Raw genomic sequence first — 26,731 nt, forward strand, 5'->3', positions numbered from 1 at the left:
TTGAAACAATAGTGCATTTACAGAAAAGTTGCAAGAACAATATAAGTAATTATTTTTCTGGAATCATTTGAGAGAGAGTTGCAAGTATGATGTCCCATTTCCCTTGAATTTCCTATAGATAAGCATGTTCTCCTGCACAACTCAATATAGTCATCAAAGCCAGGAAGTTATTGTGACATTACCATTATCTAATCTTAAGACCCTATCCAAATTATGCCTTAGAGTGTCATTTATAGCCAGAGGTTCACTGTTTACCACTTGCTCCCCATTCCTCCTCCCCACAGCTCCTGGCAAATGCTAATCTTTCTGTTTGTGTGGATTTTCCCATTTTGAGACTTTCAAAGAAATGGAATCATGTAATTTGTGGCCTTTTGAGTCTGAAAATGCACTTGGCATAATGTTTTCAAGGTTCATCCATATTGTAGCATTTATCAGTACTTGATTCTTAACAGCTGAATAATACTCCACTGTATGGATATACCACATTTTTATTCATTCACTGATACACATTTAGGTTTATTCATTTTTGACTTTTATAAATAACACTGCTGTGAACATTTACACACAAGTTTTTGCACTCAACATAACTCTTAAATTCTTTTGGATATGCATCTAGGAGTGGAACTACTGGATTATAAGGTAACTTTATGTATAAGTTTTGAGGAACTGCTAAATTGTTTTCCATAGTGACTGTACCATTCTACATTCCTATCAGCAGTGTATAAGGTTCTACATGTCCTCACCAACATGACATTCTCCCTTCTTTTTTTTAAAGTTCCCTTTTTTTTTCTTTTTTCAAAAGATGTATTTATTTGGCAGTGTTGGGTCTTAGTTGCATCATGTGATGCATGGACTCTCTACTTGTGGCATGTGGGCTTCAGAGCTCTCCATAACTTGTGAGATCCTAGTTCCTTGACCAGAGACTGAACCTGCATCCCCTGCATTGCAAGGCAGACTCTTAACCAGTGAACCACCAGTCAAGTCCCTCCCCTTCTTTTTGATTCTAATCATACTAGTTGGTATGAAGTGGTCTCATTGTAGTACTGATTTGCACTTCTCTGATAGAAAAGATATGTGAGCATGTGTTCATGTGCTTATTGATCATTTGTATATCTTCTTTGGATAAATGTCTGTTCAGATTTTTTATCCACTTGAAATTCAGTTGCTGCTGCTGCTAAGTCGCGTTAGTCGTGTCCAACTCTGTGGGACCCCATAGACGGCAGCCCACCAGGCTCCCCCGTCCCTGGGATTCTCCAGGCAAGAACACTGGGGTGGGTTGCCCTTTCCTTCTCCAATGCATGAAAGTGAAAAGTGAAAGTGAAGTCACTCAGTCATGTCCGACTCTCAGCGACCCTATAGACTGCAGCCTACCAGGCTCCTCTGTCCATGGGATTTTCCAGGCAAGAGTACTGGAGTGGATTGCCATTGCCTTCTCTTTTAGCTAGGCAAGAAAGAATTATTCTTTTGATACTAAGTGGTTTTAGATCAGTACAGTAAAAATTTGCCAAATTTGGGAAAAATAACTGTAACAGTTAATTGTTAATTAATTGAATTAGTGGTAACAATTTGCCAGAGAACATGTATGATTTATTTTAAATGAATAATATTCAGTCTTGAAGTGTCTACAGGAATCAGAACAAAAGAGAAGGAAGATGTCATGCATATTAAAGAATGGGAGTTATATTTACTCCTAAGAAGTATAGATTTTCTCTTTTTTGAATTGAGCTACATGCTTGATATGTTTTCTTTTTTTTAATTAAAAAAATTTTTTTAAACTTACGTATTTTTTAATTGAGGGATAATTGTTTTACAGAATTTTTGTTGTTTTTGTCAAACATCAACATGAATCAGCCACAGGTGTACATATGTCCCCTCACTCTTGAACCTCCCTCCCATCGCCCTCCCCACCCCACCCCTCTAGGTTGATACAGAGCCCCTGTTTGAGTTTCCCGAGACATCAAGCAAATTCCCATTGGCTATTTTACATATAATAATGTAAGTTTCCATGTTTCTCTCTCCATACATCTCACCCTCTCCTCCCTTCTCCGTGTGTCCATGAGTCTGTTCTCTATGTCTGTTTCTCCATTGCTGCCTTGCAAATAAATTGATTGGTACCATCTTTCTAGATCCCATATATATGTATTAGTATACGATATTTATCTTTCTTTTCTGACTTACTTCACTGTGTATAATAGGCTCTAGGTTCATTCACCACACTCAGTTCAGTTCAGTTCAGTTGCTCAAGTCGTGTCCTACACTTTGTGACCCAGTTGACTGCAGCAAGCCAGGCCTCCCTGTCCATCACCAACTGCTGGAGCTTGCTCAAACTCACGTCCACCGAATCGGTGATGCCATCCAACCATCTCATCCTTTGTTGTTCCCTTCTCCCGCCTTCAATCTTTCCGAGCATCAGGATCTTTTCCAGTGAGTCAGTTCTTCCCATCAGGTGGCTAAAGGATTGGAATTTCAGCTTCAGCATCAGTCCTTCCAATGAATATTTAGGACTGATTTCCTTTACGATTGACTGGTTTGATCTCCTTGCAGTCCAAGGGACTCTCAAGAGGCTTCTCTAACACTGCAGTTCAAAGGCATCGATACTTTGGTGCTCAACTTTCTCTATGGTCCAACCTTCACATCCATACACAACTACTGGAAAAACCATAGCTTTGACTAGACAGACCTTTGCTGGCAAAGTAATGTCTCTGCTTTTTAATATGCTGTCTAGGTTGGTCATAGCTTTTCTTCCAAGGAGCAAGCGTCTTTTAATTTCATGGCTGCAGTCACCGTCTGCAGTGATTTTGAAGCCCCCCAAAATAAAGTCTGTCACTGTTTCCATTGTTTCCCCATCTGTTTGCCATGAAGTGATGGGACCAGATGCCATGATCTTAGTTTTCTGAATGTTGAATTTTAAGCCAACTTTTTCACTCTCTTCTTTGACTTTCATCAAGAGGCTCTTTAGTTCTTTGCTTTATTCCATAAGGTTGGTGTCATCTGTATATATGTGGTTATTGATATTTCTCCCAGCAATCTTGATTCCAGCTTGTGCTTCATCCAGCCCAGCATTTCGCATGATATACTCTACATATACGTTAAATAAGCAAGATGACAATGTACAGCCTTGACATACTCCTTTCCCTATTTGGAACCAGTTTGTTGTTCCATTTCCAGTTCTAACTGATCATGATGGTGTGATCACCAACCTAGAGCCAGACATCCTGGAATGTGAAGTCAAGTGGGTCTTAGGAAACATCACTATGAACAAAGCTAGTGGAGGTGATGGAATTCCAGTTGAGCTATTCAGTTCCTAAAAGATAATGCTGTGAAAGTGCTGCACTCAATATGGCAGCAAATTTGGAAAACTCAGCAGTGGCCACAGGACTGGAAAAGGTCAGTTTTCATTCCAATCCCAAAGAAAGCAATGCCAAAGAATGCTCAAACTACTCCACAATTGCACTCATCTCACACGCTAGTAAAGTAATGCTCAAAATTCTCCAAGCCAGGCTTCAACAGTACGTGAACTGTGAACTTGCAGATGTTCAAGCTGAATTAAGAAAAGGCAGAGGAACCAGAGATCAAATTGCCAACATCTGTTGGATCATCAGAAAAAGCAAGAGAGTTCCAGAAAAACATCTATTTCTGCTTTATTGACTATGCCAAAGCCTTTGACTGTGTGGACCACAAAAAACTCTGGAAAATTCTTCAAGAGATGGGAATACCAGGCCACCTGACCTGTCTGGTGAGAAATCTGTATGGAGGTCAAGAAGCAACAGTTAGAACTGGACATGGAACAACCGACTGGTTCTATATGGGAAAAGGAGTACTTCAAGTCTGTATATTGTCACCCTGCTTATTTAACTTATATGCAGAATACATCATATGAAATGCTGGTCTGGATGAAGCACAAGCTGGAATCAAGATTATAGGGAGAAATATCAATAGCCTCAGATATGCAGGTGACACCACCTTTATGGCAGAGAGCGAAAAAGAACTAAAGAGCTGCTTGATGAAAGTAAAAGAGGGGAGTGAAAAAGTTGGCTTAAAATTCAACATCTACAAAACTAAGATCATGGCATCTGGTCCCATTGCTTCATGGCAAATAGACGGAGAAACAGTGGTAAACTTTATTTTCTTGGGCTCCAAAATCACTGCAGATGGTGACTGCAGCCATGAAATTAAAAGACGCTTGCTCCTTGGAAGAAAAGCTATGACCAACCTAGACAGCATATTAAAAAGCAGAGACATTACTTTGCCAGCAAAGGTCTGTCTAGTCAAAGCTATGGTTTTTCCAGTAGTCATGTATGGATGACTATACATGACTATAGAGTTGGACTATAACGAAAGCTGAGTGAAGAATTGATACTTTTGAGTTGTGGTGTTGGAGAAGACTTAGAGAGTCCCTTGGACTGCAGGGAGATCAAACCAGTCTATCCTAAAGAAAATCAGTCTTGAATATTCATTAGAAGGACTGATGCTTAGGCTGAAACTCCAATCCTTTAGTCACCTGACGGAAAGAACTGACTCATTGGAAAAGATCCTGATGCTGGGAAAGATTGAAGGTGGGAGGAGAAGGAGACGACATAGGATGAGATGGTTGGATGGCATCACCATCTCAATGGGCATGAGTTTGAGTAAACTCTGGGAGTTGGTGATGGACAGGGAGGCCTGGCGCGCTGCAGTCCATGGGGTCACAAAGAGTCAGACATGACTGAGGGACTGAACTGTTGTTCCGTGTCCAGTTCTAACTGTTGCTTCTTGACCTGCATACAGATTTCTCAGGAGGCAGTTAAGATGGTCTGGTATTCCCATCTCTTGAAGAATTTTCCACAGTTTGTTGTGATCCTCATAGTCAAAGGCTTTGGCGTCGCCAGTAAAGCAAAAGTAGATGTTTCTCTGGAACTCTCTTGCTTGTTCGATGATCCAACGGATGTTGGCAGTTCTAATTCACCTCATAAGAACTGACTCAAATGCGTTTTCCTTTTTATTGAGATGTTTTCTTTTTCCATTTTTTGATAGATTCAGATTCAGAAAAAGACCAACATGTTGATAAATTGTAGCTGACATGTAGCTGTCTGTTGATTTGTAGAGGAATTGTGTTGAAGTAGGGAGCATATCACTTTCCCTCAAAAAAGGAATTGGAGGGGCAGATACCACATATCGCTAGCCATTTGTTGCCAAATAACTTTGCTGGATCTTCAGGTATTAATATTTTAAGAGAAGTTAGAGATCCACATTTTTAGAGTAAATCTTTCATTTTTAAAAAATACTGGTTAAATTTTAAAAAACAATGTGACTGATGAAAGAAATCAGAAAAAGGCTGAATAAATGGAGAGGCATACTCTGTGCATGGCTTGGAAGACTTGGCAAAGTAATCAGTTCTTCCCTAGTTGATATTCAAGTTTAATGCCATTTGTGTCAAAATTTCAGAAAATCATTTGTAGATACAGACAAAATTATTTGAAAACTTACATGAAAAGGCACAGGATCTAGAATACCTAAAAAACAATTTTGAAAAAGAAAAATAGTGGGAGGAATTCTTGTATTTAGCTTCAAGACATATAACTACTGTAAATAGGACTGTGTGGTATTGGCAGAACCACAGACACATAAATCAATGAAACAAAATAGGGAGCTCTGCATGAGTATGGCCGGCCAACTGATTTTTGGCAAGATACCCAGTGTAATTCAGTCAAGTAATTGTACTGGAGCAATTGGATATCAAGCAAAAACATGAACCCTGACCTAAACCATATACCTGTACAGAAATTAACTCAAAAATAGTGTACGTTAGTATAAGATGTAAAGCTATAAACTTAGAAATATATGAGAACATCTTTGAGATCTGGGGCTTGGAGAAGAGTTATTAGGCATGATACCAAAAACATCATTTTTAATCAATAAAATGGATTTTATAAAAATTAAAGCATTTTGCTTTTCCCCAAAGAGGATATATACAGATGGCAAATAAACACACAAAAAGATGTTCAGCATCCCTTGACACCAGGGAAATGTAAAAACGACCTTGGTGAGATGTCATCACTATACATCTGTGAGTACAGCTAAAATAAAAAATTATGATAACTCTAAATGCTTATGAAGATGTGGAGAAACTGGATCTCTCAAATATTGGTTTTGGAAGTGGTACAGCCAGTATGAAAAATAGTTTAACAACTTCTTAAAAAGATAAACTTACACTTACATATGACTCAGCAATTGTATGTGTGGTCATTTATTTCAGAGAAATGAAGACTTATTTCTTCACAAAAACCTGTGCATGATTGTTCATGACAGCTTTATTAGTAATAGCAAAAAACTTGAAAAAGCCAGTGTCCTACAGTAAGCTAATGATTAAAGAAACTGTGACACATTCTTACCTTGGAATACTACTCAGCAGTAGAAAACAAAAATCTGTTGACACACACAACTTGGATGGATTTCAAAGGCATTATGTGGAGTAAAAACAGTCAATCTCCAAAGGTCACATACCGTATACTTCCGTGTATGTAACAGTCTCCAGAAATTAGAGATCAGGTTAATGGTTGCTGAGGTTTAGGGATGTTGGAGGTAGGAGTGGATGTGGCTATAGAGTAGAAGTATGAGGGAGCTATTGGTGATAATGGAATATATCTTTATCTTGATTGTGGTATCAGGTCAGGAATTGAGATGTGTGATAAAGTGACATAGAACTGTATATGCACACTGTGCAGTGTCTGATTTTAGTTTTATACTGTAGTTATGTAAGGTGAAAGTGTTGGGGGAGAGAGAGGCGATAGCAGGACCTCTTGTTATTATAATTACAGCTTCCTGTGAACATTTCAGTAAAAGAATGTGAAAAATATAGTGTAAACCAAACAAAACATGTCTCAGTAAAGATTTAATACTCTGATCTGTCTATATGTTTGTGACCTCTGGTTGATGAAGTTTTTCAAACTTCATATTTGGAGCTTAGAATTTTAACTGGTCCAATCAAGTTTTTCAAGAAGAATGAATTACGTAGATTGTAAACATTTATGTTCAGGAAAGGGAAACATAGGTAGTATTTCTCCTAATAGAGAAATGGAGAAAAAGGAAAACATCACATCAGTAGTTATTTTTTGCCTTTTTCTTAAATCAATTTAAGTATTGGTTTGTTTATATATATATGACTTTGCTTGTTCTCTGTGTAAAAATCCTAAGTAAAATAGCATACTATGTTTATTATTATGTATTATTTATATTTATTATTATATTCAATATAACATTTTCTAAATGTATTTATATAATATACATTATATGTATTACTAGTATGTATCATGTATTATTTATACTATTAAAAGTATATACTATTGAATAAAATAAAATACACTGTTAAAAGTATGAACAATACATAATGATCAGGTGGAATGTATTTTCAGAAATGCAAAGATGATTCAGTATTAGTTGATATAATTCATCATGCATTGTATATCATGGGGTTGGTTCCTGTGTTTGCTATAAGACGTTGCTACTTTATTGTTCAGTTGATGCTAGGTTTTGGCCATTGTACTTGCTTTTGGTGATAGAATGTGAGTTTGTGTGATGTGTACCGCTTCTGAACAGGCACCTGACACTTCATTTATGCTCATCTCCCTCTACCATACTGCATTTAAAAAAGATGGACACTCAAATATCAACCACAAAAGAAAGATAAGTAACTCATGAGTTGAAGTTTAAGGCATTTAGTTTACACAACACTCAGTGAAAATGGAAATGGAGGTGTTTGATCCAAAGTTGAGAGCTGGAGAACACTTGACTGGGGAAACATTAGGGAGGGGAGGTGTTCCACAAGTGCACCCCTGGAGGCTGTGGAGTAGATCCCTCCATGGTGGATCTTAGATCACTGAGCTAAGGGAAGAGGCAGTTCTTGTTCGGGTTAGAATGCAGCTCTTCTGAGCACTGCAGACGTTGTGTGGTAAGCTCTGTCTGGCCTGCAGACACTTGCTCATCTGAGGTCTGGCAGATAATACTCTTCTCTTGAATTCTTATCAGATGGTTTTGGTGGCCTGTGAAGCCCCTTCTTCTTGGCACCAGAGTGCCTTGAATAAACCTCATGGACTTTGACCTATGTGGAATTGACCTTCCTTCTCTCTGTGTTGTGGGTCTAGCCTAGCTTTGGAAGGTGTGCCCATCTCTAGGGATGGTGGTAGATGTTGGGCAGATAGGTGGTCCACCTGTGAGAACAGACCTGGAGGTTGCTTGAGGGCTCTACTCTCTTTATGTACAGAGTTTTGATGATTTAAATACAACAAACAACTTTAGATTAATAGAGAAACAATAGACACATTCCTACTAAAGACATGCATGCTTAGTCGTGTCCAACTCTTGCAACTGCATGGACTGTAACCCACCAGGCTCCTCTGTCCATGTGATTTCCAGGCAAGATTACTGGAGCGAACTGCCATTTCCTTCTCCAGGGGATCTTCTCAACCCAGGAATCGAACCTGTGTCTCCTGCATTGCAAGTGGATTCTTTCCCCACTGAGCCATTGGGAAAGCCCCTATTAAAGACAGGCAGGTGACAAAAATACCCCGTATTACCACTGCTATTAAATTATTTTAATAGAAGTAACAGCAAATGCAGTTGTAAACATAAACTTTGGAAAGGAGGAGGTGAAATGATCACTGTTGGCAGCTGATTGGATTGGATTGTGACTGAGAACTTAAACGATAAAATTCTATAAAGTAGTGGGGAGTAAAAAATACATAGAAATAACCTATATGTTAAGTGTAATATATATTCTATATTGTAAGAAACACACACACATAGGCACATATATTTGCTAAAAACAAGGGGGAACTGTTTTTGTTAAAATAAATATATTTCCCAAATAGATTATGTGCTCTTATTTCCATAGAGTGAATGTATAATCTGCTTAACTCATCTACATTTCCATTATAAATTTGACTTTTAAGAATCCTAAGAAGGTATACTAATGATACACAGAAAGGTATTGTGGAAAATATATTTTAATGGCTCATCTGAGTCTTCATTTGGAATTTATTATAATACAGAACTTTTAAAAAATAATTTTATTTATTTACTTTTGGCTGTACTGGGTCTTCCTTGCTGTGTTGGCTTTTCTCTAGTTGCTGTGAGCCCAGCTACTCTTTATTTCACAGGCTTCTCATTGCAGTGGCTTCTCTTGTTGTGGAGCACAGGTTGTCGGGCATGTGGGCTTCAGTAGCTGCAGCACGAGGGCTCAATAGTTGCGGTAACCAGGCTCTAGACTACATGTTCAATAGTTGTGGCATACAGGCTTAGTTGCTGTGTGGCATGTGGGATCTTCCCAGATCAGGGATCAAATCTGTGTCTTTTGCATTGGCAGGCGGATTCTTTATGACTGAGCTATCAGGGAAGCCCAGCACAGACTTTTAACACCAAAAGAGTAATCACCCAGGTATAATTTATGATGGAATCTAAAGTAAATTGAAGTGTTTTCAGTTAGATTGATCTTCTGTTTTCATAGCATTGATTTTTAACATTTGTTAAATTGGTTAAAGTGTTAAAATTTGCTTTAAAGTAATAATTTAATGTAGACCGTGAGCCAGGAGAAATATTTTTTGCAGAGGCAGTTGTTTGGAAAGATGGTTTACATTTCTCTACCACCAGCTCTTTGCCCTTTGAGCAGAAGTAGTGGTGCATCTACTGCTAGCTGTGTAGCCGTTAGAAGTCAGGAATCATTCATTTGAAGAGCTGTAGGGCCTGGGGTGAGGGTGTACGTATGGTAGTGTTTTGGAAGCTTCCTAGGTGACTCTCTGGTTTAGCTATGGCTGTTATGTTTGTGATTACATATTATTTATTTTTTAAGATACACAAGTAAATAATTGTTCTTTTGTTCCTAGCTCAATAGGATGAAAATAAATGTAGCTTCCCATATTCTTTGAATTCTAAGTTTACCTACCCACACTTTAGGAAATTAGGAGATTTATTTTGTTTTTAATGTATATGAAGAAGAAGAGCCATATTAGCTTCACTCTGTGCATCCAAAAGTCTATATCTGCATGTTCTCACCTTTATTTTCTGCTGTAATTTAAACTCAACCCCTAAAGACCCTGATTCAAGGAAAATACTATCAGTGCCTGTCTCTGAGCTCTGAATTTTCCAGTCCCAGGGCTTGGAATGTGGAGGAGTTGAAAGAAAACAGACTTGAGAATATGCAAACATGAACTCAGACCTTCCCCAGAGCATCACCAGGAACTCCCCCAGTTCCTGAATTTCTCTTTAAAATGTGCTTGATGCTTTATCTGAGTTTTGGGTTGTCTTAAGGGAGTACAGAGTGTAGAAGCTGTTAGATACACATAGAAAGACTAAAATGCTTACTTGGAAGAAAACTCTGATCCTTCTTCTCACCAGGAGAATTGTATGTGTAATGTGCTTCTGAGACTTTTAGGGCACAAATTAGAGATTACAGGTTTGCTTTTGAGACTAGCCATAAATGTTCTTAAACTGGAAAAAATTTGTTACCACCCTTCAAGAAAGACTAGGTTGTTCTTGAAATTGTATTGGTCTAGCTTATGTTAATGTTTCCTTCTCAATATCCCTTAAAATTTATTCTCTCAAAATTTGTATTTAGCCTGTTGATTTTCAGTCCATTGTTAATGTCTTTACTCTTTACTAACACACAGGTTTTTTTTTCCTTTGAAGAAACTCAAGGGAATCAGAAACCGGTAATCTTGGGAGGTGGGGAGTGCATTTGGTGATAGAGATTGGTATTGCAGGGGTTGGAGGGACTGTTGACTGTACACGTTTTAATATTACCAAAAAATGAACCTTATAAATATATTATTTATATACAATATTAAAATAAGGGGGGCCTAATTGAGTAAAAATGTGCTTGTTGTAAAGTTGAAAATATAAGAAAATACAAAGAAAAATTATAATCAACAATCTCAACCATCTAGATGTAACATCTCAGGTTCCTTCAGTCTGAAAGAAAAGTCGTGTTTGTATATACAGTGTTGGCTCTGGTGCTCAGTCGCTCAGTCGTGTCCAACTCTTTGTGACCCCATGGACTGTAGCCTGCCAGGCTCCTCTGTCCATGGGATTTTACAGGCAAGAATACTGGTGTGGGTTGCCGTTTCCCCCTCCAGGGGATCTTCCCGAGCCAGGGATCAAACGGGTTCTTTACCACTAAGCCACCTAGGAAGCCCATACACAGTGGACCCATGACCAGTGTTAGGGTTCGGGATGCAGTTGAAAATCAGCATATAACTTTCATAGTCTTCTCTGTGTCCAGGGTTCTGGATCTGTGAGTTCAACCCACTGAGGATTGTATGGTACTGTGATGTGTATCTAATGAAAAAAGTCCACATCTGAGTGGACTCACGAAAGTCAGCTCCTTTTTGTTTAAGGATCACCTGTACGAATTTGTACATTTTGACAAAACAATTTATAATGCGTTGTTATTTGAATGAAAGCAAAATAATTAATAAAAACTAAAATTATTTAATTTTCCAGATTATTAACTATTTTGCTTTCATTCTTTTTCATTGCTGCATAGTTCTATCATGTTGAAATACTTGATTTCACCAGTTCACTATTGTTGGATATACAGATTGTCCTACTTTTCTTTGATTATAATTCCTTGTGAGTTAAACTCCCCATGATAATTATTAGATACAGAATTGCTGAATCAAAGGCACAGTTATTTTTTTTTTTAACTTTTTAATTTGCACTGGGGTATAGCCAATAACAATGTTGTAATATTTTCAGGTGAACAGAGAAGGCACTCAGCCATACATAATACATGTATCCATTCTCCCTCAATCTTCTTTCCCATCCAGGCTGCTACATAACATGGAGCAGAGTTCCATGTGCTGTACAGTAGGTCCTTGTTGGTTATCCATTTTAAATATAGCTGTGCGTACATGTCTATCCCAGACTCCCTAACTATCCCTTCTCCCCATCCTTGCCCCCTTCCCCCCATCACAAATTAGTTCTCTAAGTCTGTGTTTTGTAAGTAAGTTCATTTGTATCTTTTCTGTTTAGGTTCCACATATGAGGGATGTCATATGATATTTCTCTTTCTCTGTCTCTGACTTAACTTCACTCTGTATAACAGTCTAGGTCCATCCAGCCACATAGTTATTTTTAAGGCATAATCCGATTGCCTCCCAGAAGGTGTGTGCTCATTTATGCTCATTATATGTATGATCTCTGTCGCTGTGGCTGCACGACATGCCCAATTAACCAGCCGCTCACTTACAAATTCATTGCAGTATAATAGATGGAACCTGAAGATAGGCAACTCCCAGATTCCTGGTTGTGGGGAGAAAACAATATAGGGCATATAAGTAAAATTGGTCTCATACCCAGTATGTGATTGCCATTAGGCTGTAGTAGATATTTTGCACAGTTTAAGTCTAGAGTATTTGAATATTAGATTCCTGTACTTAGCCATGATGGGTGAACTTTTCACTGTCCTAGTTGAACTCTTCTCAGCTGATAGATGCGGAGAAGGCGATGGCACCCCACTCCAGTACTCTTGCCTGGAAAATCCCATGGATGGAGGAGCCTGGTAGGCTACAGTCCCTGGGGTTGCTAAGAGTCGGACACGACTGAGCGACTTCACTTTCACTTTTCCCTTTCATGCACTGGAGAAGAAAATGGCAACCCACTCCAGTATTCTTGCCTGGAGAATCCCAGGGATGGTGGAGCCTGTTGGGCTGCCGTCTGTGGGGTCGCACAGAGTTGGACACGACTGAAGCAACTTAGCGGCAGCAGCTGATAGATTGAATTGTATTCTGCCTACTGCTGGCCAAGCATGATAATGGAAGGATGTACAAAACTGAACATTTGCTAGATTAAAATATTCCTAAAAGTGGATGTCCAACTGAATTTATCGAAAGATGAGAGATGGTTGACTAAGTAGCTTGCACACTTGAATCCAGAGAAGATATTGCACCTTATTTAACTGCCTTTCGAAATGTTTACTGACCATCTTGTATCGAAGTGCAGAGGTACTTTGCTGACACACTGGTGGTTCTGTGAATTTCACTTTTGGATCTTGGCAGAGAAAGGGGAGAAGAGGCTAGGCAAATAATTGGCAAGAGAAGCAAATAGTTACAAGTCTGTTAACAGTGAAGTCTTGTTTGCCCATGCTTGGCCTGTCTGGAGTTCTGAGACTGGATTCCTTAGCTCTGTGAACTGTAGCATAAGAGTACTCCTTTGGTTTAGGGTGCTTGGGACTGTAAGCATGCTGAAGAGAACAGTCATGTGTATCTTAGTGGGATGAGTGTATCCTGTCCCTGTTAGGACTTAGTATAAAGGCATTAATTGTAGGAAGTGGGCTAGGAATGGTTTATCAGTGCAAGCCTCTGGAATTGCTTCTGATCTGTTTGTGTTTCGTGCATTTCAGAGTGCGGAAATCAAGACTGTTACTTTTTTTTTTTGGTAAAGCAAAAGAGCAAAGACTGCTTATTTAATAGGGTCTTGGTTGTGAGAAAGATCTAATTTTATAGTGTAAGCTCTTTCAAAGACTACTACTTTAGTAGTATCTATTTCCATAAGTGAAATTGTTATTTCACCTAACTTGGGATTATGATCTGTTAATAAATCTCAAAGTTTTATTAAAGAATTAGAATATGATGATACATACTTCTAATTTTACCAGTTTTGAAAGAGTCCTCTTTTTTGGGAACAGTGAGAAAAACTAAGGGCAAAATTTAAAATACCATCTTTATTACTAAGAGCAGATGAAATGTGTTTAAGAAGTCATGTATCTGGTTGTACGTCTTTCTTTTGTTCATATGTGTCCTATGTTTCTGTGTTCTGGGTAGATTAGCATTCACCTGCAGCCCAATTTTTAGTCTCATTTCTGTTTTTCTCTTGTGAAATATTTCCTTCAGCAAAAGCATGATGAAAATTAACTTTTAGTAATTAAAATGTTAACTTCTCTCTCTGCTTAACAGCTAACTTTTTGTTTCTGTTTTCAGCATTGGTTGGATGGTACAAAAAGCATCAAAAAGCAAGTAAAAAGTAAGTGTTGAAAAAATTTTGAAAAAAATTGGAAATTGAATTATATATAATTGCATATTAGAAACTGGTTTCTCATAGTTGGGACATAAATCATGTTTCTGACGAGTTTCTTAGCATCTCCATTTTTCTAAAAATAATTTCAACCTGATATATTGACCCACCCCTTAAATTATATGAGGTTGATGGTAATCTAGATTCATGTTGTTTGTTTGTAGTTTGTTTCTAGGACAAAGGCTTGCAGTTTGGAAATGAGATTGAGTTCCCATGAGATGCTTAACTTCTGTTTAGTACTTACTTACATTGGAATTTTTCTGTTTGATATCTGCCCTGCTTTAGAAAGTATTTTGAGACTTTAAGGCTGTAATTTTTTTGTTGTTGTTGTTAAGACTAATGAAAAGAAGTTACTCACATAAAATGTCAGTATTATTCCTAGTGGTAGGGAAAAATACCAGTGTCCAGTCCATAGTCCATCATGTTTTTTGTAGTACCAGATTTTAGGGCACCTCAACTCTTTTTGCAAAATAATGGGATCTCTGATAATATAGAGGTTAGTGAAGTGGTGAAGTGAATTGGAAAGGATGTGAGTGAATTTGCCATGTACAGTTAACAACAGGTGTTCTCTTTGCTCTCAAGAAATACAGCTCAGCAGCTATGTAGGGCTGTTGGCGTACACAGTCAAGACTATTTTTATTTGACATATGTGGCCCTAAACTTTTGGAATTCATCTGGAGCTGTTTGTTCTTGGGAGGACAGGTGATGTGATAGTGCTACATGGTGGTTGGGACATTTAAAAAGTCTACTGATTGTGTTAGGCTTAAGCCTACAGTGTAACCTGAATTATTGCTGCAATAATCTATTCTCTTCTGTCCACTTAAGTAGATTTTTGACAAGTTTACTGACTGAAAATCCTTACTATTTAAATAGCTGTATTGAAAAAATTACCCCCCCCTTTCTTTTAATTGCAGTTGGTTCACCCTATTGTCTGCATCTTCGAGTTAAGTTTTATTCCTCAGAACCAAATAACCTTCGTGAAGAGCTGACCCGGTAAGACCACTATCTAGAGTTATATACAAGAGTCAGGTTTCAGTTAGACTAGCTAAAGATGTTGAAAGATTACCTCAATAATTCCTTAAGTTTTAGGGACAGCTTATGAAATGGATACTTTGTCCTGGTAACAGGATACCTGACAAGGGAATTTCATTTTGAGACAGTGTTTTTTTAAGTGTAGGATGTTTTCCTTTATTTACCAATTTTCAAAATAAACAGTTGGTTCTCTAACATCCTGCAGAAGTAACTAGCGAGTTCTCAAGTATCACTATCAACTCATGAATTTTAAATAGGGCTGTCCTATTTTAATATATTACCTTTTTATGTTTATTAATATTCAAAATTATTTCTCGCCACAGAGAGTTATTTCAAGTTGGCTCCTGACTTTCTTTATTGACATACCATTGAGTAATGAAAATATTGAATCCTGATTTCTCTTGAATGGTCTTAAATAACTTTAAATAAGTTACAGAAACTTATTTTCATTTTGTCTTGCCTCTCTAGTATTTATCCATTGCATATCTATGACTCATGTACATGTACTACTTTTATTAAGTAAAAAATTGAATTGCTGAATCCCTTTAGAAGGGTTTCATCTTGAATATTCTCCTGATGGATAAGAGTGTAGCTGTCACCTGTGTATATGTAGCTGTATCCCTTTATATACAAGGTGACTGTGTTGTCAGATCACAGAGCTCATTCTTAGGAATTTGCTTTAAATCTTGTCTTTTGAGACAGTGTCCTGAACTCCAGTGCATCCTTCTGATGCTGGATGCCCCTTGTTTCATATTCTTTTTCCTTTATAGACTTTATTGTGGGTAAAGTTTTGTAATTAAGAATGTTTCTTCTCAAATTAGAAGGGCAGGATTATTTTTCACAGTAGATTGTTCTGTTAAATTTGTGCCTTTTATTTTTCTTAGGTATTTATTTGTTCTTCAGTTAAAACAAGATATTCTCAGTGGAAAGTGAGTATTAGTTTAATGTAAACCATGTTTTCTTGAGTAGTTGAAAAAATAAGTTCATAGTTAAATATGGAAAAGAAGCAGTCAACATAAAGTATGTCTTATTTCCATTTATCTTAAAACAGAGGTTGTGACATTGGCTTATTTAACACATTTATGTTTTGGTCTCAGATTAGAGTGTCCCTTTGATACAGCGGTTCAGTTGGCAGCTTATAACTTGCAAGGTAAGCAGTTTTTATGTCCGCTGTTAAGAGTGAAGCATAATTCTTCTTTGTGTGTGTTTGAAGCCTCTCAGAAGATTCATAGTGACATGCCAGAAGAGAAACACCTGTGTTTGTGTAATCTTGCATCAGTATCCGGCTCTGACTCCCTTGTTTCAGAGCATTGCCTTCTTTTCCTTCCCTTTAACTTTATTTGCTACCTTTCTGTCTAGTAGTATTTTCAAGCAGAATTTGCAGTCTGCTTGATAATTCAATACATGATATGGTTGGACCCTCAGCAAATTTTTTCTTTTTATAAAGAATGCAGGGATGTATGAGTAAATTGTTGCTGTAGCTACCTGGCTTGCTTTCTTCTGTCTTATTCTTAAGAATAAGTCCATGAAAAGAAATACTTAGCATGTATTTAAAAGTTCCTGATGGTTGTTTTAAGAATTTTTTAAAAAGTGTTTTCCGGTCAATGAGATTAGTGAAAAGCTTACCCTTTTGTACCTTGTTACACTGATCAAATATTTGTTAAACTTAGGCATTTTCTTCTGAAAAAATTGACATTTTAGGAAAATAATAATTTGCCTTTGTTCATAAAATGGAAAGAAACATTTTGGCTGGAGTATCTGTATATACTAGAATAAAAACATTTAATAATTAAGACATTAGTAATTTTATGCTTTTTTGGGTGATTCTGTATTATTTCCAGCCCCTTTAAATCAGTAGTATTAATTTCCATTGTATGGCTAATAGACTAAATTTTAATGTTTTATGATAAACCTAATCTGCTGATTTTGTACTTCTATTTTGGAAAGCACATTTTTCTGTTGATAGAGTAATTGGTGACTGAAGGAAATTTCTGTACTTCAGAAATTTGCTGCTAAATGTAAATTGTAGTCTGTCTACAGATTAAAACTTGTTTTCTCATCTGCTGGAATGCTGGATGGATACTAGTTTGGAAGTGCTGTACCTTTAGAACTGTAATGATCACAGTGCATAATTGCATGCATCTTTTCTTGAAAGCACATTTTTAATGTTCTACTAGTTGCTGTGTGAGAATTCTGAAACTCAGATCTATAGAAAAGCTGTCATTTTCAATATCTGTGTTCCACCACTTACTGCTTCTTACATTCTGTGTCTCATTTTGTAAGTTTCTGACAGCCAAAGTGTATACTTCTGGAAAATGATCTTTGTGCATTTTTGTGTGTTTAACAAAACACTTATTTAAAGTAATGCTTACTAAATATTTACTGTCTGATTCATGCATATAGCTCTGTTATATTATCTCTTAACCCTACTTATATTTTTTCCCTAAATAAAATCTCTTTCTTACTTTCTCTTTTTACCATGGTTACCATTTTTGGGGGGCGGGGGGGGACAGGAAAGTAGGATTTACTGGTGGGCACGAGTAAGGAGGGGACAGCGCCAGGGCTCTCAATGAGTGCAGGGCCCACCATTCGTCCAGGGGGCCACAATTAGGGATGTATTTGACCCCACAGCCATCTGGGATGAGCTGTGTTTTCGAATTCATCCATATTAAACTTAGTAAATCCCCCCTTCTTGGAGATGTGGATCTTTTAGAAGCCAGGAAACTTGAACTTGCCTCTCAGTAGGGCCTCAATCACAAGCTCCTTGTTCTGCAGCTTGACATTATGACTTGGCCAATGTGAACCCTAGCCTCTGTGCCCTGGGCTTTCCGAAGGTACCCTACATACCTGTCTGGAGCTTATCAGCTCTAGTGCAGGACAGCATGGTGCAAGGGATGGAGCCCCACTCAGATGTGAAAACCATCTTTGTCACAGCTTTTCACCATGTGCTTATTGGCACAAATATGGGCAGCCTTCAGGGCCTCAGAGGAGAGCTGCTCATACTCATCTGACACTATGGCTGCAGAGTGGGCATAGTACTATTGTTTTTCTGATTCCTTGAAATTCATACTGTGTCTAGTAGTTTACCAAATCCTACTGATTATTAAGGTCCTTAAGAGTAAAATAACTGAAGTATTACTCCCTCTTCATAAAATTAGCTCCTTGCTTCTTGTTTATGACTTTTTTTTTTTTGCCCACACCTTGTGGCATGTGGAACTTCCCCAACCAAGGATCCAACCTGTGCTCCCTGCAGTGGAAGTGTGGAGTCTTTAAGGCCCACCATAGAAGCCCTCATATATGATTTTCTGTTTTATCAGAACAATCTTTATCAGTTTTATCACACACTCAAGTTTAGTTTTTCTTCTCCATTTTAGTATATATCCTGAACAACATTATGTAGCAGATTTAGTTTGCGGCTTTAAAAGAACTTGTGTTCTACTTATGGTTGCCAAGGGGGTAAGAATGGGAGGAAGGGATAGTTAGGGAGTTTGGGATCCATATGTACACACTGCTATATTTAAAATGAAAAACCAACAAGAATCTACTGAATAGCACAGGGAACTCTGCTCAGTGTTATGTGACAGCCTGGAGAGGAGGGGAGTTTGGGGGAGAATGGATACATACATGTATATGTATGGCTGAGTCACTTTGCTGTCTACCAGAGTATGGCTGAGTCACTCTGCTGTCTACCAGAAACTAGCACAACATTGTTAATTGGCTATATTCCAATATAAAATAAAAAGTTAAAAAGAAAAAACAAACTTATGTTACAGACAAAAGAGCGGTTTCTTCAGCAGTGAAGTGGGAGTGAGAATATTTTCCAAGGTTGTTGTGAAGTTAAATGACAGTATGTCTGAAATATGACTATTGTGTAAAGTAGATGCTTAGTAAACAGTAAGTTATTACCATTTTTATGATTATCTCAAAGTAGGACTCATGTACTTTTTCTCTCCATGGCCAAATTTTTTATCAAAATGGAAGTGTTTTAATTTAAGTAAAATATTTTTTAAAGGAAGACTATCTAAAGAACAGAAAATGAGAATCATCATTTTCCCTCCATCCCCAAACCCAGTTCAGAGGTAACCGCAGATGGGCACATAAATGTGTGTGCACTATACAGTAACTTTTCTCTTTTATTTCTTTGGGATTAATAATTTAAAATTTCGGGGGGACAGTGATTATATCTTACAGTGATGTTTGATGTCATGTTCTGTGCATAATAGCTTCTTAGCAGATGCTAGCTAATTGTTTTTTTTAAAGGATTGCTGAATATTTTTGCTTATTCAATATACAGTCAAAAGCTATTTCTCTGTGGAAGGCTAAAAGATTTTCAAAAGCTAAGCATTGTATAGTGTGACTCAATTAGGAGTAAGACATTTAATTGGAAATATACTACTAGCCACAATTATATGACTTGTGCATACAGACAGATAAGTCACAAGTCTAAGCTGGATTTATTTTTGGTAATGGTCTGGGTGTTATGAATGCCTTGTAGTTTAAGAAAGTCTAATCTTCTATTAATAAGTGGGTTTTGAAGAAGGATTCAGCAGGAAGTAAACATTAACAAAACATAACCTTGTGAAACTTAACATTTGTAGCTGAACTTGGTGACTACGACCTTGCCGAGCACAGTCCTGAACTTGTGTCTGAGTTCAGGTTTGTGCCTATTCAGACAGAAGAGATGGAGCTTGCTATATTTGAGAAATGGAAAGAATACAGGTACTTGAACATCTCCGCAACAGTAATTTCACGTTTGTTTTCTTCTGTTTCTCTTACTTAGCATAGAATTCATTATATATTTATAATCATCTTAAAATTTATTATTTTTTAAATTTCAGAGGTCAGACACCAGCACAAGCTGAAACCAATTATCTGAATAAAGCCAAGTGGTTAGAAATGTATGGGGTTGATATGCATGTAGTCAAGGTAAGCACTGTGTTGTGATGCCTTTTAAGAAAGTTATTCCTTCAAGACTCAAGGTAACTATGAAATCGCTTAGTATGAAGGAGAGTGTGTAATTTGCAGGGGCTATACTGGGTACTTTGGATGTGTGGTTATGAAGATTGAGAGTAAATACTGAATGATGAGAGTCTCACACAAAAACTTGTTATAAGAAAGAAGACAGCCAAAATTTCCAAAGAGGTGTGTCTGTGGTTTTAAGTTGTCACTGTTGTTTTCTCTTTTTTTAGTTTTTGAATCACTTTTTATTCTTTCACTTCATATTCATATCATCTTTTATCATGTAAGCTTGAGTAGGCTCTGTAAAAATGAAAATAATTTAGAAGGTAAAGTTGAAAATTTGTAGCTTGAGGGGACTTTGATAAGCTGTGCCTGCATGTATACTAAGTCGATTCAGTCATGCCTGACTCTTTGTGACCCTATTGACTTTTGCCCTGAGGGATCCTCTGTCCATAAGATTCTCCAGGCAAGAATACTGGAGTGGGCTGCCATGCTCTTCTGCATTGATAAGCTCTAGTCTAGTATAATTTATGGAGTGATTTGTTATTTTTAGTTTTAAAAGCTCAATTTTCCCAGAAATGCAGTCTTTTTCAAAATCTGTGATTTAAATAGTGACTAGAATTTGGGAAGACTCTGGAAAGCTTTCTTTGGTGTGGTGGTGTCACTACCTGTATGTCTTCCACTGAACACATACCTTAAACCTATAGTGTCTCAATGAACTAAACATACATGAGGTTTCCTGAGAATGTTATTTTGGATGTTTTAATTGTTGAAAGCACCTTTCACATTAATATTAGCCTGTATGTAATTAATATAATTCAGTATGAAAAGAAAAACAGTCCTATGAAAATGTGAACCCTGTTTTATGCAGATAAAGCTAACACATGTTGCTCCCCTGAAATTAGGCCAGAGATGGGAATGACTACAGCTTGGGACTGACCCCAACAGGAGTCCTTGTTTTTGAAGGAGAGACCAAAATTGGCTTATTTTTTTGGTAAGCAGAGTTAATGTCAAAGATAATTACTGTTGTTTTGTTTTTTAAATGAATAAAAACACTTATATGAAGTTAGAACATAAGATAGAATTTGGACGCAGTTCTGACAAGCTTGTAAGTGAATTGCAACTCTCTCCTGTTATCCTCCTATTCATCTGTAGTCCTGCTTCCCCAAGCCAGTTTTTAAAACTCTTAATTGCATTTTCTCATATGTTTCAGCATATGCCAAAATACATACCTTAACATAAATATTATCTAGTTCTGTGTATTAACTGTTCACATGGACACTCCCTCTGTCATGTGGTTATGGGCTGTTTTTTAGTGTTTCTTGTTCCACAGTCCTTTTACTCCCTGCTCCTCCCTGTATGCTGTGCTGTGCTTAGTCACTTAGTCATGTCTGACTCTTTGCGACCCCATGGACTGTAGCCTGCCAGGCTCCTCTGTCCACGGGGATGTAGCCCCATAAACTGTAGCCCGCCAGGCTCCTCTGTCCAGGCAAGAAGACTGGAGTGGGTTGCCCTGCCCTCCTCAAGGGAATCTTCCCAATCCAGGGATTGAACCCGGCTCTCCCACGGATTCTTTACTGCCTGAGCCACCAGGGAAACCCAACAATACTGGAGTGGGTAGCCTATCCTTTCTCCAGGAGAGCTTCCCGACCCAGGAATTGAACCTGGGTCTCCTGCATTGCAGGTGGATTCTTCACCAACTGAGCTACCAGGAAATCCCGTCCCTTACTGTATAGGAAGGAGATACTAATACTTTTATCCTCCTTTGGAGTTGTGCTTCTCTTTCTGAGTCCCAACTGCTGTCATCCATATGTTTCAATTATATTTTCATGTTACTTTTACATCAAGGGTAGGTATTACTTGGATTTCATAAGCATAATTAAGTTCTTCAGGTTTCGTTTGGTGGTTTTTAAAAGCTGAAAATCGGGAAATAGTGTTCATATTTTAATGTCTCTGTTGGAACTGGTGTAAAGCTTAGTAGTACACTGGGGTTATATGCAGGGGCTGAAGAGGGCTCTTGTATAATATACTGGTTTGTCTGTTCCTCTGTTGTTTCCTCCTTCATAGCACGTCGGGGCCCTTCACTTGAAGTCTGCCAGTGCCAAACTCAAATTCTTAAACACCCAGTTGCTTTACATATAGGCCAGCAAGTAATAGTTTTAGCCTTTCAGAGCCTGCGTGGTTTGCATGTCTCATTGCAAACTGCACTTCACCTCTGTTAGCCAGCTGTAGATAAGCAAATCCTGTAGCTGTAAGAGCCCCCACACCTCTACTGCCCTTTGGAGCTCTGTGGCTCAGAGGCCTCTCCTGGTAGACACAGAAGCCCCATCCCTGGCCCCCTTCCTCCTTCCTCTTCTGTCCTGCATGGGGGCCTGGACTGCTTTCTTGGAAAGGTCTGTGGTGTGAAGGGATACTTCTCAGTAGAGCTCATCGTGTGATACTGTTGTCTTTACTCTTGTCTTTTTCTTGATCAGCTCTGAAATCCTTGAACTCAACTGGGATTATGTTTCCTTTGTTATGCTAGAGCCTTAGCTCTTACTCATCCCACACATCCCTTTAAGTGACCTGCCTTTGTCTTCTTCAGTTCTGTTCAGTCGCTCAGTCATGTCTGACTCTTTGCGACCCCATGGACTGCAGCACTCCAGGCCTCCCTGTCCATCACCAACTCCTGGAGTTTATTCATACTCATGTCCATTGAGTCTGTGATGCCATCCAACCATCTTATCCTTTGTCGCCCCCTTCTCCTCCCTCCTTCAGTCTTTCCCAGCATCTTAAGTTATTTCAAATTCTCCAGGGTTTCCTGAGATTGCTCTTTTCCAGTTGTAACTGTTGACTCTTCCAGGCTGCTCTCTGTCTTTACACTTCTTTTTCCTGTTTTCTCAGTTATGAATCTATGTTGTCTTCCACATTTTCCTTTCTTTGCTTTTGTTTTTCTGATGTCTATCCTCAGGTGATGCTTAAGAAAAGACTATTAGAGGTAAATTATTTGAATCCTTGGATACCTTAAAATTATTTAGTCTTCTCTTATGCTTTCTTGATAATTGGGCTTATAATGGACTTTTAGATTGAAAATTATTTTCCCTAAAAAAGTTGAAGATATTATTTCATTTATTTTTGCATCTCCTAGAGATTCCCTGGGAGATTCGAATGTAACACCTATTTATAACTGTCCCTTGATGGGCTGTGTATTTCCCTAGTTCTTTATGTGTTGACTCTCTGACCTTTCCAGCCTGCCCTGGGGCAGATGGAACATTCTTATGGCCAGAGAAACTCCAGGTTGAGAGAGAAAGAGAGCATCTTGTGTACTACCTCATAAAAATCTACTGAATTAATACACCACATGAAACACTTAGGAGAGCACCTGCCACTTGCTCAGCATTGTGTAAGAGTTTGTTACACCTCAGTGCCAGATTCTCCTATTACATTCCTTTACTCCTTGTTTTAATATAGCTCTTGTAAACAAGATCTATTGTGCAATTCTATTTTATGTAAGGTATATTTAAAAATTAGTGAGAGTCATGTTGTTTTCACACTCACAGTTCATAGAAGCACAGAGATAAGTTTGGTGGGTTGCTTAGAATTTTAGTACAGGTGGGAGATGGAGTTGGAAAGTAGGCCATAAAGTGAGGTTTACATTTTTTTTTATTTTTTAAATTAAATATGTCTTTGACCATAAAGTGGCTATAGAAAAGAGTTGAAAATCAGTAATCTGGGTTTTTTTAATGCTTTTTAGAAAGCTTTTATTTTTTTTCCTGTGTCCAGTTCCTGTGCTGCTGCTGTAACATTATTAGGCTTGGAGAATTTCTTCTACCATAGGAACCTGTGAATATATATGAGATATATATATATATATATATATATATGTTCATTTTATTTTTTCCTTAACCTTTTTAATGTCTTATATATGTGCAGCATAAGTTTTGCCAAAGGTATTGCTTTTGAAATTTTTTTCTGTTATCTTAACTGTTTTTTAGATTGGAGATGTTTTTGCTGAGCAGTACAGGTTATGTTTACCCTCTTACCAGCTTTCAATTCAGAAGTAAGATGATCAATGCGTTGAAGTAACAGCAAATTTTTTAAACTTCGAGGACATTTATTTGAAATCTAGCTGTTATTCTCATATTGTTATAGGCCCAAGATAACAAGATTGGATTTTAAGAAGAATAAACTAACGTTGGTGGTTGTAGAAGATGATGATCAGGTAGGAATTATATTGTATTACATATTTAACAGTGACTGTGTTATATGGTAACTTAATTCTCTAAAAGGGGAAACACACTGTTCTATAGTCATAGAACAGAAACTTACTATGTTAATAATGTAATTCTTTGCTTTATGTCACACCATCTTCAAACTAGAGTTTTCTGTTTTTAAGATTAACGATTAAATAAAAGAGTATTCTTGTTCCTTTGTTGATGAGTGTGTATCTCAAGTGTATAAAAAATTATATCTAAACGGCTTTGTGCCTTTAGTTCCTGATCAAAAAGATTAATCAAACTGCTACTGCTAAGTCACCTCAGTCATGTCCGACTCTGTGCAACCCCATGGATGGCAGCCCACCAGGCTCCACCGTCTCTGGGATTCTCCACGCAAGAACACTGGAGTGGGTTGCCATTTCCTTCTCCAATGCATGAAAGTGAAAAGTGAAAGTGAAGTCGCTCAGTCGTGTCCGACTCTTGGCGACCCCATGAACTGCAGCCTACCAGGCTTCTCCATCCATGGGATTTTCCAGGCAAGAGTACCGGAGTGGGGTGCCATTGCCTTCTCCAATTAATCAAAAAGGTGTACCTAATAATATTTTTTAATAAAGCCTTCTATACTGAGGATTATCTGTTTTTCAGTTAAATCTAGTTCCTAATTGATAAACTCATAACAACATGAATGAATCTCAAATGAATTATATGAAGGGTAAGAAGCCTGATTAAAAGATTATGACTATGTGATTCCATTCTGTGACAGTCTAGGAAAGGCAGCCCTTACAGGAGTAGAGAATCACTCACTGATCCTTTGGGACTGGGTGTGTGAGGAGGCTTGACTGCAAAGAAACAGCACAAGGAGTTTGGGGGTTGAGAGAACTATTCTGTATCTTGATTTTGGTGGTGGTTGCATGATTCTGTGCATTTTCAAAAGCCACAGAATTGTGAGTAAATAAAAATAATTTTATTGCATGCCAAGTAATACGTTGGAAATATATAGACAGATATAAATAAAAGCAAACAGGTCAAATGTTAAAAAGATTTGTATGCACAGTAAAGTGTGAGTAGGGCTACTTAGCAGAACCTGAAAAAAGGAGATCCTGAAAATTAGATAAAACAGTTCCAAGTTTTTGGAAAGTTTTTAGTTGTATTGCTGCTGCTGCTAAGTCACTTAAGTCGTGTCTGACTCTGTGCGACCCCATAGACGGCAGCCCACCAGGCTACCCCATCCCTGGGATTCTCCAGGCAAGAATACTGGAGTGGGTTGCCATTACCTTCTCCAGTGCATGAAAGGGAAAAGTGAAAGTGAAGTCGCTCAGTCCTGTCCGACTCTTAGTGACCCCATGGACTGTAGCCTACCAGGCTCCTCCGTCCATGGGATTTTCCAGGCAAGAGTACTGGAGTGGGGTGCCATTGCCTTCTCCGTGTATTACTGAGATACATGCAAAGGATTACCCTGTCACACAGCTTGGAGGAATATCAGAGACAATAATCAAGCATTTAAAAAAGAAATGTCTTGATGGCACAGACGATCATTATACTATTGACAAATGAGTTGAAAATGCTTCCGAAGAGTCAGGTTTCACATCTAAAGACAATCTATTTTACAAATATTTTCCTTTTTATTTAAGCACAGATGTGATTAAATGATATTTGTATCTAAATCTAAAGGAATCACTCAAGAAAAATAAGATACAGTTCTATATGATAAAAAATATGGTCATGGTCAGTTTAATTGGTGATACTTGTTCTTATTGGGCCATAAAATAATTGTACGTCTTAGAATTGATGAAATTTCAGATTTAATCTAATACAGTATTAACTTCTTAGATATCTCTTTTAATACAGTATTAACTTCTTAGATATCTCTTTTAAGGTGTTGTATACATATATACAAGCAAATGTGTATGTCATTTCTGTGCAGAGGTTGCCGTGCTTATGCACTGTTCTCCTACTTATCCTTTTTAAACTCTATGTTCTAACTTGGAATGTTTTCTATATCAATATGTAAAGTTGTTCTCCATTCTTATGAAAGCAAACTAAAATGCATAGTGTTCTAGTGTACGGTGTACTCTATTTAACCAGTTATCCATTAATTGACATTATTCACTATTTTATTAACTACATATAATTTATACATTGGCAGGTATCTATAGAATAATTTCCTTGAGGGGGATATGTGGGATTGAATGGTTATGTGCGTTTGTCCTGGATGTAGAGCGATCCTACCAACTTGCATAGTTTTCAGTGTTCAGGGTTATCTCCAGGAGGGAATTAATCACATTTGTTTCTGAAAGGTTAAAAAAAAATGGAATTTCATTGTAGGTTTAAATTTTATTTCTGGCTTAATGAGTGATACTGAACATCTTGTCATACATTTGAATTACTTGATTTCCTTTTCTTCAAACTGTCTATTCCTTTGCCCATTTTTCTTCTGGGTTATTGGCTTTTTTCTTACAGGTTTTGCCCTTTGTCACTGACATTATAAATAGTTTATCTAA

General features: G+C 37.6%; 1 protein-coding gene across 9 annotated transcripts in view; it reads left to right on the forward strand.

Moving 5' to 3' along the window:
* Positions 1-26,731, forward strand: part of EPB41L5 (erythrocyte membrane protein band 4.1 like 5) — a 155,652-nt gene that overhangs the window by 32,210 nt on the left and 96,711 nt on the right. For all 9 annotated transcript variants that reach the window (XM_081575976.1, XM_081575977.1, XM_081575973.1 and 6 more), the window contains exons 4-11: positions 13,950-13,992; positions 14,958-15,036; positions 15,960-16,004; positions 16,173-16,225; positions 19,674-19,794; positions 19,914-20,001; positions 20,940-21,028; positions 24,166-24,235. In XM_081575976.1, the coding sequence (XP_081432102.1) occupies positions 13,950-13,992; positions 14,958-15,036; positions 15,960-16,004; positions 16,173-16,225; positions 19,674-19,794; positions 19,914-20,001; positions 20,940-21,028; positions 24,166-24,235 (588 nt within the window). The remainder of the gene's footprint in view (positions 1-13,949; positions 13,993-14,957; positions 15,037-15,959; positions 16,005-16,172; positions 16,226-19,673; positions 19,795-19,913; positions 20,002-20,939; positions 21,029-24,165; positions 24,236-26,731) is intronic.

This window comes from Giraffa tippelskirchi, chromosome 3 (assembly GCF_054371585.1).
Source record: "Giraffa tippelskirchi isolate mGirTip1 chromosome 3, T2T-mGirTip1v1.2.pri, whole genome shotgun sequence".
In the NCBI taxonomy this organism is placed as follows: Eukaryota; Metazoa; Chordata; class Mammalia; order Artiodactyla; family Giraffidae; genus Giraffa; species Giraffa tippelskirchi.